This window comes from Ursus arctos, unplaced genomic scaffold (genome assembly GCF_023065955.2).
Source record: "Ursus arctos isolate Adak ecotype North America unplaced genomic scaffold, UrsArc2.0 scaffold_23, whole genome shotgun sequence".
Classification (NCBI taxonomy): domain Eukaryota; kingdom Metazoa; phylum Chordata; class Mammalia; order Carnivora; family Ursidae; genus Ursus; species Ursus arctos.
Window position 1 is genome coordinate 34,831,249 of NW_026622908.1, and position 13,398 is coordinate 34,844,646.

The 13,398-nt window shown below is 36.0% G+C and overlaps 1 protein-coding gene across 1 annotated transcript; it reads right to left on the reverse strand.

Moving 5' to 3' along the window:
- Nucleotides 1-9,942: 9,942 nt before the first annotated feature.
- On the reverse strand, nucleotides 9,943-10,890 carry LOC113246538 (olfactory receptor 1052). Its single transcript, XM_026487141.3, has one exon. It carries the CDS (start codon nucleotides 10,879-10,881, stop codon nucleotides 9,943-9,945), a length of 939 nt encoding a protein of 312 aa, XP_026342926.3. The 5' UTR covers nucleotides 10,882-10,890.
- Between the last annotated feature and the right edge of the window lie 2,508 nt (nucleotides 10,891-13,398).

Genomic DNA, 13,398 nt, shown 5'->3' on the forward strand with positions numbered 1-13,398 from the left:
GAAATATTTATTCTCTATCATCTTCTGCTCCTTAGGCTTTGCAGAAATTTTATCTGAGCTTCAGCCATTCGGGAAATCAACTTAAGGACGAAAGAATGTATTGACTCTGACACTGTTGTGCTATGGAGCTAGGGAAAGCCACAGAGCTCAACAGTCCATCACTTTTTTAAATGAAACCCTCTATCTTGAGCCAGTGTGTGTGGAGTGACCCATTACACACATGGAAATAAACATTCTGAACAGTGGGGAAAGGCAGACCATCACATCCAGTTGTGAAGGTTGGCCACCATGTTATTTTAGAGCGTGCCATCCGTATAGACTAAGATGTGAAAAGTACCTCCCCAAAGAAGTACAATATTTTGAATATTGCCCTGATTCATGTAAGCATCCAACGGCTTCCCACCACAGTGATTACACAGATAAAAAGAATAAGCTATAGCTCTAACAACCTCGTGAAAACAAAAAAAGTTTTTTAATCAACCTATACAGGCAGTATTGAAAGAGCTCCTGAAAATACCAGAGAGAGATTACTAATTGAGAAGCTTGAGTATGAAAGTTAAATGTTATTATATTTAGAATAAAGAATAATATGTGATTCATTAAATATTTAATGACCCACTATAATCATAATATTCCCAGGTGTCAAGCTGCATCTGCATATGATTTCTTAATTGGAGAAGGGCACCATTGGGAAAGAAGGTTATGGGAAATGACAACCAGTACCACATATATCTCAGAATTCCCTGGAGATAGAGGAACCACTGAAGAGCAGAATAGGAATGCAGTGAGATAGAGAAGACTTAGATGTCATATTACAGGAGGAACTCTATTCGAATTTCTAGTATGTATGAATGACACATTCTGGAACTATATGGGCATGCCTTCCCAATCCTTCCTGTGTCATATCTGAGCAGAATTTCACCTTAGGGGCGCCTGGGTGGCACAGCAGTTAAGCGTCTGCCTTCGGCTCAGGGCGTGATCCCGGCGTTATGGGATCGAGCCCCACATCAGGCTCTTCTGCTATGAGCCTGCTTCTTCCTCTCCCACTCCCCCCGCTTGTGTTCCCTCTCTTGCTGGCTGTCTCTATCTCTGTCAAATAAATAAATAATATCTTTAAAAAAAAAAAGAATTTCATCTTATATTTACAGTCAGTCTTACCTTTATTGTCTCCTTGATGATAAGGATTAAAATATATCGTATGATATTCTTTAAATCCCAACAAACTTACATGACAGGATGCATGAAATAATAGCAAACTGTATGGTCAGAGAGATCTGCCTATTTATATAATTCATAGCTCAATATCTTGTTTATAACTCAGAATAATAGAAATTGATCAACCATAGAGTAGACAAAGGAAAAATTCAGTTTTTATTCTGTCATAGAAAATGTTGGCATTTTGGGGGCGCCTGGGTGGCACAGCGGTTAAGCGTCTGCCTTCAGCTCAGGGTGTGATCCTGGCCATCTGGGATCGAGCCCCACATCAGGCTCTTCTGCTATGAGCCTGCTTCTTCCTCTCCCACTCCCCCTGCTTGTGTTCCCTCTCTCGCTGGCTGTCTCTATCTCTGTCGAATAAATAAATAAAATCTTTAAAAAAAAAAAAAAGAAAATGTTGGCATTTTTAAAAACTACCTATTCATAGAATTTTTCCGCAGCCGTCACAGTGCACATTGATTCCATAGATATTATAGATTTATTTTTAAAAAAAATGATTTAGGAATAGAAGAATATGAAGATATCTTTCAAGGTTTTATTTTTTTATGAAGTTATCAAACTTCGCATATTTCATCTAGCCATAAAGAACTTAATACTTATTAAATAAATGTGGTTTCTGTCTCTTGCAGGGTGGGTTATATAGATTAACCTCCTGATTTCAGATCTAGTAATAGTCACATAAGTTGATTTTTTTTCCTGTTGCTAATTTTATTTTTATAGCAGTTTAATTGAGATATAATTTAGAAGCCACACACTATACCCATTTTAAGTGTACAATTCAAGGATTATAGTATATTCACAGAGTTGTATGACCTATACCACAATCAATTTTAGGACATTTTCATTACCCCAGAAAGAGGCCTTGTACCTATTAGTAGCTAGTCCTCACTTCCTGTCAACACCTCCAAACCCCAGCCTCAAGCAACAACAATCTCTTTCCTGTCCCTATGATGTCACCCATCGGGGCATTTCATAGACATGTACTTACACAATATTGGTACCTTTGTGTCTGGGATCTTTTACAGATCTGAAACTTGAACATTTTTATATAAGACATTGGATTTTATATTACATTGCCTGTTTAATTGAGTTTCTCTGGCAATGCTCTAGCAGGGGACGGAGGGAACCGCCTTATGACTGCCAGATGGAAAAAAGAAGGCCAGATTCCCCACTTAGTCTCTGTTGACACCTCTGGTTTTCACCCGTAAAGCAAAGGGTTGACAATGGCCACATACCGGTCATATGCCATCACCGACAACAAAAAGCCTTCTGTGGTGACAAACACCCCAAAACACAAATGTTGTACCATACAAGCAGAGAAAGTAATGGTTCCCCTCACAACTAGAAGGTTGATCAGCATTTTTGGAGCGATTGCAGATGAATAGCAGGCATCTACAAATGAAAGGCAGCTGAGGAAACAGTACATGGGTGTGTGGAGCTTGGGAGTGGTTTGGATTAAGAAAATCATGCCCAGATTCCCCACCAAGGTAATGACGTAAATCACCAAGAACAACACAAAAAGCATAATTTTCAGGTCAGCACGGTCTGTCAGTCCCAAAAGAATAAACTCAGTAACAGATGTATAATTCTCTTCAGCCATTTGTTTGTTTCTTCTCATTAAAGCTGCTGTGAAAAAAGATAGAGGAATGACAGTTTATTAGGGAAATATATATATATTTATTTGTATTATAATATATAAATATATATAATTTTTATATAAAATATATATAATTTACACTATATAATGTAAATATATAGAGTATATATTATATATACTATAGTATATATAATACTATATTATATATACTATATGCTATCTAATATAGTATAGTAAATATATATACTAGATATTATATAGAAAATATATTCATGATCTCTGACATGCTCTTTAAAGATTACCATCACAATATGGAAGAGTATGTACAACAAATGACGTCTGAGTATTTCAAAACTGCATTTTCATAGATCTTATACCTGCTCTTTCTTCTGCTGCTCTTAGAGTATTAAATGAAATGATTTTGTTGGGGCTCCTGGGTGGTTCAGTCTTTAAGTGTCTGCCTTCGGCTCAGGGGGTGATCTTGGCGTTATGGGATCAAGCCCCACATCAGGCTCCTCCGCTATGAGCCTTCTTCTTCCTCTTCCACTCCCCCTGCTTGTGTTCCCTCTCTCGCTGGCTGTCTCTGTCAAATAAATAAATAAAATCTTAAAAAAAAAAAAAGAAATGATTTTGTTAACAAAGAAGGATCACTTACAAATATGAATTTTGTTATAAACTATAACTTAGGAAAAAGCATATTTAAAAGTAATTAAAAATTAAATTAATTACCCAAATATAAAACTATATAACTTTAGCACCAAAAGGTGATGGCAATATTGTAAATTGAATTATATAAAATGATATGGACTTGACTTACATAAACTTTAAGAATCAAAACATTGATATGATTCTACCATATTTGAAATTTTCAATTATCTGCAGAAAGAATGATGAATAGTAAAAAAGAGAAGAAAAGAAAGAAATTAAAAAGAAAGATATTAAAAGGATTGAATTTATCCTACCAAAGATGGAAAATTTTAGGATATTAGTTTATTTAGAATACTCAGATCTATCTCCATTGTTTCTTACTCTTTTCTTAGAAATCAAATCAATGAATATTTTTTCTGAGAATCAGAATGATCAATATTTTAATGATAGATAACTGAAGATAATTCCAGGTTAAAAAATATATCAGGTAACACATTACAAAACAAACATAATGGAAAAAAGAAGCAATAGTTTTACATCTTTAATTCTTTCCTCATAGAGGACAAATTTGAAAGAAGGGGCAAGTACATATGGATATAAATATGTATTTTCTTGTTGTTTTTCTAATTAGGCCAGAAGCCCTATAGTTCAGATACCAATTACTCTAAAGCAACAACAACAAAATTACCCTTTGATTGCATTCTGGTTTCTCAGGGACTCTCTCAAGGTATTCCAATGAGACTAGTTTCTCTAAGATGTGTAACATGAAAAATGTTAAAAAGAGTGGAAAGGAACAGAGAACCAAGTGTGAGAAAATAGAAATATTGATTATAAATAATTTGCATAAAATGGATAACATTTCATTAAGATATCATATGGACTGGGCCAAGTCTTAGCAAGGAAAAATTGCACAAGCAGAATCCTGCTTCATAATGGATATTATTTCTAAAAAGTTAGGAAGCAGCACCCCATCACCCATATCCACACAATTCTGTTCAGAGTCTAATTCTTCATTCTATATAATGAATATAATGAATATAAGGATTGGAAGAAGGCCATGTCTTATTCCTATAAGATATTATATTTAGCTTCAACAATATTTTCATTCATTTAACAATACTTCTTTTTCTAAAGATTTTTTTTGTAATTTTTGAGGGGTTTTGGAGGGCTGTTTTCTAGTTTGTTTTTTTTTTTTTTTTTTTTAGAGAGTGTGTGTGTATGAGTAGGAGAGGAGCAGCAGAGGAAGAGGGAGAGAGAGACTCTCAAGCAGACTCCGCACTGAGCAGAGTTCCACGCAGGGCTCAATCTCACAACCCTGAGATCATGACCTGAGATCATGACTTGAGCTGAAGTCAAGAGTCATGCTTAACAGAAATAACCACCCAGGCACCCCTATTTCACAACTATTTCTTGAGGACCAAGGAAAGCTAGACATTGTGTTAGGTGCTAGAAAGATTGGCATTATCGAAAACAAACAAACAAGCAAACATGGTTGTACTTCTGCTTCTAGCAAATGGAAGACTAGATATAACTCTACCATCCTCAAAAAATACTTTGAAAGAGAATCCATTGAAATGCTGAATATAAAAATAAAACATACCATAACATTTGTAGATAACAAATAAGTAAATGGGATTGTTTTGGGCTCAAAGGGAAAAAATGTAAAAAAAAATCAAATGTAAACATAGACACTGACACCATGACTCTCCTGTGGACATTTGCAAAACTTTATAACTTTATAAGTAATATTCAGTTTGTTCAAAAAGATGGTAAGAATTTGGGTCCATGAACAACACAGAACTCCACTAAAACCCAAATATAAATCCACTATCTTTGAAAGACTGGCATTTCATTCAAATTCTAACGAAATAAATCTGCTTATCAGAACAAATTATAAATAAACTTGCCTACCATCATCTGGCATCTTGTAGGAAAAACATCTCACCTGAGAATCAGTAGCCACAGTCTTTTCTCATATGGGTGGACATTTGGATTTTGCTGTCTGCCTAAGTGAGGAAACTTCTAGCTGAGAAATTAAATACAGTGGTCTGAGTCGTACCACTCAGGACCACTGATGGAATCGGCCACCCAGGATTACCCAGCAAAGATCCTATTAAACATGAACTCACCATTCAACTGCAAAACACAATGACAAAGAAAGCCTCCTAAATGAAGAGTCTAGAAAACAATAAATATATTTAAAATGTTTAAAAACAAAATAAGGGGCGCCTGGGTGGCACAGCGGTTAAGCGTCTGCCTTCGGCTCAGGGCGTGATCCCGGCGATCTGGGATCGAACCCCACATCAGGCTCCTCTGCTATGAGCCTGCTTCTTCCTCTCCCACTCCCCCTGCTTGTGTTCCCTCTCTCACTGGCTGTCTCTATCTCTGTCGAATAAATAAATAAAATCTTTAAAAAAATAAAAAATAAAAATAAATAAATAAATAAAATAAAAACAAAATAAAGTTGTCAAATTGTTAAAAGGGAAAAAGCAAAGGGGAAAAAACATCTTCCAAAAAGACCAGGGTTGTAGGTTGACTGGCAATGTACTAAAGAAGAAATCAGGAAGAAAGAATAAATGAGTGATACCTGTGAGAAAATCTAGCTAAACAGAAGTTGTGTCTTGGTGTGGGAAATATACACTGGCCCAGAGTTGTGAGACGGATTAGACCATAACAAGAAACTAGTTTGAGGAAGAGATGTGAAGTTGTTCATTTTCTCCCCTCCAAAAATGTTCTGGCAGAATTTATTAGATTATCACCATTGACTCTGGTATCAGGCAAGGCCAACCCAGTTTGGCCATTGGGATCCATAGCAAACTTTAGGTTGTGGACAAAAAGGGTAACATATAAGACTCAGTAGAGGAGCACTGCATATTTCTCCTTTCTGATAGTCCTTTCTGTCCTCTCATTAACCTTGAAGACTACAAGGTTTTTAAAAGTATAGTGGGAAAACTTAAAAGGAGGTCTTTTGGTGGGGGACAGTCAGTGTAATAAGATGGATGGCATTATGGGAGGGATGTTAAATGACAACTGGGGTTCTCTTGCCAGGAGGAAGAGCTTTCCCTTCATAGCACACTGAGTTAGGACTTGATCCCCTTTCTCCAAGATAAAGATGGTGGTTCCAGAAAAAGAATTCTCCAGAGGAATTCAACAGGGGAAATAACTAGGCATCTCAAAAAGGGTAACTTTCTGGGGCACCTGGGTGGTTCAGTTGGTTAAGTGTTCAACTCTTGATTTCACCTCAGTTCCTGATTTCAGGTTCGTGAGATTGAGCCCCACATCAGTGTCCATGCTTAGCTAGGAGTCTGCTTCTCTCCCTCTCCCTCTGCCCCCTCCCTGCTTGTGCTCTCTCTCTGAAATAAATAATTAATAAATCTTTAAAAAATAAAAATGAAAAGGGTAAATTTCTAATTCTACTTCCTCTAACAGAAAAAGAAAGAAAAAGAAAAACCCTGACATAACCAAAGAAACAAATCAGGAACTTAACATGTGTATTACGCATCCTTAAAAAGATCAGAGGAGAATGTCGGTAACTTGTAACAAGATTTACCCTCCTAACTGTATACTGGACAAGTTCTCCAAAACGATACCCTTGTCACACTATAACTGCATCCAGGATGAGCCATGGATTTCAAAACATAGCTGTGCTGAATGAAAGCCAAAGACCCTCAAAAGCCAACAGACAGGGGCGCCTGGGTGGCACAGCGGTTAAGCCTCTGCCTTCGGCTCAGGGCGTGATCCCGGCGTTATGGGATCGAGCCCCACATCAGGTTCCTCCGCTATGAGCCTGCTTCTTCCTCTCCCACTCCCCCTGCTTGTGTTCCCTCTCTCGCTGGCTGTCACTATCTCTGTCAAATAAAGAAATAAAATCTTTAAAAAAAAAAGCCAACAAACAAAAAGAATAAAGCAAACAAAACATTTTGAGCTGAAACGGGGAGTTATTGCCATAGCAATAAAACCAGAATCAGCATGGGAATGAGATTATGTCTGACTGAGTTGACTGCGAGACTCCAGGATAAACATAGGAGTACTTCTGGCACTCAGCAGAAGCAGATTTAATAATTCTTAAAAAATTAAACCTATTAAGCTGGTTACTCTGAAGACCATAGGATTCCCAGAATTTTAGGGGAAAAAAAATGTACTTGCATGAATATTATTAACTAGGCATAGAAGCAAGCCTTCGTGTGCCTGAAGAAAAAAAAAAGTGGACTTCAGTCAAAAACAATTTCAGATATTTGAATAACATATACATATGAGAAAATATACATGAATAAATGCAAAAACTAAAATTTAATGACATGACCAATTTGAAAGATAAAGAATAAGAAATGCATACTAAGAAATATTAAATGAAGAAAAATAGCATACCTATATTAACAACAAAGAGGGCTCAAGAAAAATGTTAAAAGATGATTAAAATAAAATAACTAAAGGTTAAAATTATTAGGCATATGTTCAAATTTTAAATTTTGATGCATCTGAATTAATTAGTGGGATCTGTAAATTTCCCTTTTCAGGAATATACTAAAAATAGTGACTGTACCAGATTTCTTTGTAAATATGAATGACAAACGAGGTTATCTAAAAAGAGCATAGGAAGGGTTGTCTGGTTGCCTCAGTCGCTTGAGCTTCTGACTCAGTTTCAGCTCAGATCATGACTTCAGGGTCTTCGGATGAGCCCCATGTTAGGCTCTGCACTGGCCATGGCGCCTGCTTAAGATTCTCTCCCTCCCTCCCTCCCTTTCTATCCCTCCCCTACTCACATGCTCTCTCTCTTAAATCTTTTAAAAAATAGAGTATGGGAAAATTGATTTTCTTCCACTGATCTTTTTTTTTATATTAATTCTTCTTTTTAGGTTATAGGAATATACATGGAGATCTGTATGCATATATGTTTGCTTGTCCTAGAAATCAGGGTGTTACTTCAATAAAACACATTATTTTAGGGGCACCTAAGTGGCTCATTTGGTTTAAGAGTCTGCCTTTGGCTCAGGTCATGATCCCAGGGTCCTGAATAGAGCCCAGAATCAGTCTCCCTGCTCAGCAGGGAGCCTGCTTCTCCCTCTCTCTCTGCCCCCTCCCCCCACCCCACTTATGCTCTCTCTCGGAAAAAAAAAAAACACATTATTCTATGATGTATTATTAGCTTTACAATGATGAAGATGATTATTCTATTTGAGACTACACCTACATGGAATGTGACTTATATCCCAGCACATTTCTTTGAATGAACAGCACATTTCTTTGAAATAAACCTACTTTCCTGCCCCAGGTCTTACAACACAAATATATAAAAACAACTACTTTTACAATAGCTTTGTTATTGTCATTGTTCATAGGAAAGACAAAAATCACTTTTCCTTTTCTAGATCTTGTCACTCTTCTGGCATATTGGCAATGTCTTCACCGTCAGGTATGAACTCACAAATGTAAAACTGTTTAGCTACTTTAAAAACTTCCTCACTAGTTTTAAACACCTCAGGTTGTCTCCTCTGATATCCATAGTAATAGAGCTCCACATACAGAACACTGTACATAACAGAAATACTTTTTATTTTTAATGTATTATAATATTATTTACAGCACTTTCTGGTAAGAGATCAGCATTTCTAAAATGGAGGGAAGTAATGAAGTTACATGATCAAGCAATTCATCATTGTAGAACTAAACTTCTAGGCGGGTATTAATATCCATCACATGACATTTCAGAATGCTGGACTTTTTTTTTTAATCAGGAAAGAACATGAAGTAGAACCTTGAAGGGAGATACAGACGGGAAGAGTGCTGAATTTTTCCTACTTTAAAATGGAATCATTTTATACATGTGTCTATCTTTTTGGATGGATTTTTTTGGGAGGGGAGGGCAAGCTCATTATTGTAAGCTGAGGATTGTAACTATAATTGTCTCATTCCCCATCTTTGTTGCTGAGGTCACTGATACACAAGTTGAAGATGAATAGACAAGTAACTACTAGTTTGAAAATATCATTTGGAATAACACCTTTTTTGTTAACATGGAGATTTACCAATATTTAAAATTTAAAGCAAGTTTTGAAAATAAAAGAAAAATATATACAACTATCTTAATTTTCTGAGCAAATAATTTTATATATCTTAGAAAAATCCCTAATTCTTCATATCTCCAAAAGTATATGCATATTTTTTCTTTTAGGTTTCCAGATATTAGAAAATTTATAATTCTATATATTGAAAAAATAGTTTATTGAACTTACTAAAATCAATGCAGATTATCAATAGTCTAGTATCTCACATGAGCTGAGATTTGAGTTATCTATTCTCAAATACAGTTATGAATTAAATCACTTCTACTTTGTACTCTTGTTTCCTCACATGGAAATGAGCATGCAGAATAAAATGGTTTGTACTATACTTGGAAACTCTACACTTAGTTAAATTCATGGGAATGTTAGTAAGTGAAGAACGGACTGATAGACTGTTGTAGGATTAGCAGGGAGTTGAAATTAACAGGGGAAATGTTTCGTTTCTATGGCCCTTGCCACAGCATCCTTTACCTCTTTGTTTCTCAGACTGTAAATCAGTGGGTTTAGCATGGGAATCACTAGCGTGTAGAACACAGAAACCACCTTCTCCTGTTCTACAGAATACTGGGAACTTGGCTGGATGTAACTAAAGCTTAAGGTACCATAGAATATGGTCACCGCAGTCAGGTGGGAGGCACAGGTGGAGAAGGCTTTCTGTCTGCCTGCCGCTGAGCGGATCCTCAGGATAGCGAAAACAATGAACACATAGGAAATGATCACAATCAAGAAGGTGGCCATGGCAATGACTCCAGAGAAGGTTAAGAGCAACAGCTCATTCAAGGAAGTATCAGAACATGACAGCTTTAACAGTGGGGGAACATCACAGAAGAAGTGGCTGACAACATTGGACCCACAAAAGGACAGTCTGCCCAAGCTTATCGTGTGTGTCAATGAGTTAATCATTCCACCTACGAAGGACCCAGTGACCAGTCCTACACACTTCCTCTTAGACATGGCTACACTGTAAAGCAAAGGGTTGACAATGGCCACATACCGGTCGTACGCCATCACCGACAACAAAAAGCCTTCTGTGGTGATAAACACCCCAAAACACAAATGCTGCACTATGCAGCCAGAGAATGAGATGGTTTCCCTCACAACCCAGAAGCTGATCAGCATTTTTGGTGCAATAACAGATGAATAGCAGGCATCTACAAATGAAAGGCAGCTGAGGAAACAGTACATGGGTGTGTGGAGCTTGGGAGTGGTTTGGATTAAGAAAATCATGCCCAGATTCCCCACCAAGGTAATGACGTAAATCACCAAGAACAACACAAAAAATATAATTTTCAGGTCAGCACGGTCTGTCAGTCCCAAAAGAATAAATTCAGTAACAGCTGTGGAATTCTCTTCAGCCATTTGGTAATTCCTTATCTTGAAATCTGGGATGAAAAAACAAGGGATTAGAAGGAACAGGACAATCTGGTATTTATTAAAGACGAGTAGAAACATACATAGAGGTGTGTCCTTGAATAAATTATTATTTTGCTGAATCTAAGTCTCTTCATTTATTTATTTTTAAAGATTTTATTTATTTATGTATTTATTTACTTATTTTAAGATTTTATTTATTTATTGGACAGAGAGAGACAGCCAGGGAGAGAGGGAACACAAGCAGGGGGAGTGGGAGAGGAAGAAGCAGGCTCCCAGTGGAGCAGGGAGCCCGATGTGGGGCTGGATCCCGGGACTCTGGGATCACACCCTGAGCCGAAGGCAGATGCTTAACGACTGAGCCTCCCAGGCTCCCCTAAAGATTTTATTTATTTATTTATTTGAGAGAAAGAGAGAGAGCAAGAATAGGGGGGAAGGGCAGTGGGAGAAAGAGGTAGAAGCAGACCCCTGCTGAGGAGGGAACCAGATTCTGGGGATCCCAGGACCCTGAGATCATGACCTGAGCCCAGGGTAGATGCTTAACCAACGAGCCACCCAGGAGCCCGGAAGTCTTCTCATTTATAACAGTAGGGACTTGATTAGATTCTCAATTTTTTTTCAGTGTTACTTATGATTCTATCCCATAAGGAAATATGTGCAAAAGCCTTTATGCTCTCCAAAATGTCAGTCTGTTCTGAAGTGCTGCCTCTATAGGGCAGGTGACAGCACATGACATGGAAAGACACCCTCAGTGGAATCAGTTTCTCTGAGATCCAGAGCACTGAAAACTACGTCTTGCCTAAATGGAACAGTTAGAAGATTTCAGAAGTTACCTGAGGCTTTGAATAAATAAATTATATATTTACTTTTGCTGTTAACTTGTCATTATATAAATGTTTATACAGATAAAGTGTATACTATTTAATGTACTTAATTATTTGCTATGTACATGTATATATAAATATAGGTCTATGTGTATACAAGCTCTCACACACAATATATATATGGAAAAAATAAGATTTAAAATGCATGTAGCCACAATCATCGCTCTGGAACACTTTTCTCATATCCTTCATACAATGATAAATATATATGACAATTTTGGTTTTCTAAATCCAATTTTCATTAGTTTTATTCAACTTGTATTCTATTTCTGTAAGAATTGATAGATCCATAATAGAATAGAACTCTCCCATATTCTACATTTAAAAGTTAAAAGTGTGTTTTTAGAAATGAAATGAAAACAATAATAAAATTTGGCTTATTTATATTCTTTTGACTTATTTTAATTAATATATTTTATTTGCCATGAAAAAGAAATGGTTAACATTAACCCAATGATTCAAATATGTTGCTATCACTTACTGACTTTAGCAAATACATTTATCTTCTCTCAGACCGAATATAATTCCACCTACATTACATGATTATTGAAGAAAAATAGGAGATACTGCAAGCAAAATGTTAAATGTTGCTTTGAGTGTATAAGTACTCAAATTATAGATAAGATAGTAAGATAGATATGTAAGAGAAAGATCATAGAGATAGATGATGGATAGATGATAGATAGGTAATAGATGATAGATAAGTAGGTAGGTACGCAATATATTGATAGGCAATTGCTATGTGAGGTTTTTTTAAAAGGAAGATGTGGTTGAATATAAATCATGAAAAAAATACTTTAATCAGCCAATTTATCTTTCCCCAATTTTAAATCTCTGGTCCATTTTATGTAAATGGCATTTAAATGTATGCATATGGATGATTTTACATTTCCTTTGATAAATTACTAGCCCATAAATTTTCACAATTTCTCATATGCTGCTTAGAAACTACCTAAACATTTGCCAAGTGTATGAGTCCTTTCAGCAAATAATGTTAATCTCAGATTTTCAAAACTGAATATAACATCTGTCCATCACATCTGAACTATCTTATGCAGTAGCTATTCAAGTGAATATTTACATAGAAACTGAAACTGAATCAAATTTCAATTCTGTGAACTAGTCCCCATTCAAGTGCTCAATATCCATATATGACTAGTAATCATTATCCTGAACGGCACAAATTATAGACATTTCCATTGCTGCAGAAAGTTGTATTGGTTAGAGTTTGCATAATTTTTAAAAAACGGCACTTCCAAAAGGAATTTAGAAATTTGATTACATTGCTTTTTCAGCGATGCCCGTCCTCTGCAAAATTAAAGATGATATTGAAATAGAATTGAATGATAGGCTGCAGAGTTAGATGAAACGACCTCTAACATTTTTAAGACTCATATGATTCTATCAGATTTAAAACAAATTTTCTAATTGATCTACTACATAGGAGGAAATTCAAAGGAAAAAGAAAAAAAAATTACAAAATAAATTGAACTTACCAAAAAATATTTTAAACTTTCAACTTTAGAAACTTCATACCCTTTTGTCTGTTTTTCAGTCTTTAGTCAAAAATAATTTAAGTTAATGATTATATGATATACAGAGTTATTATATTAATAGTATA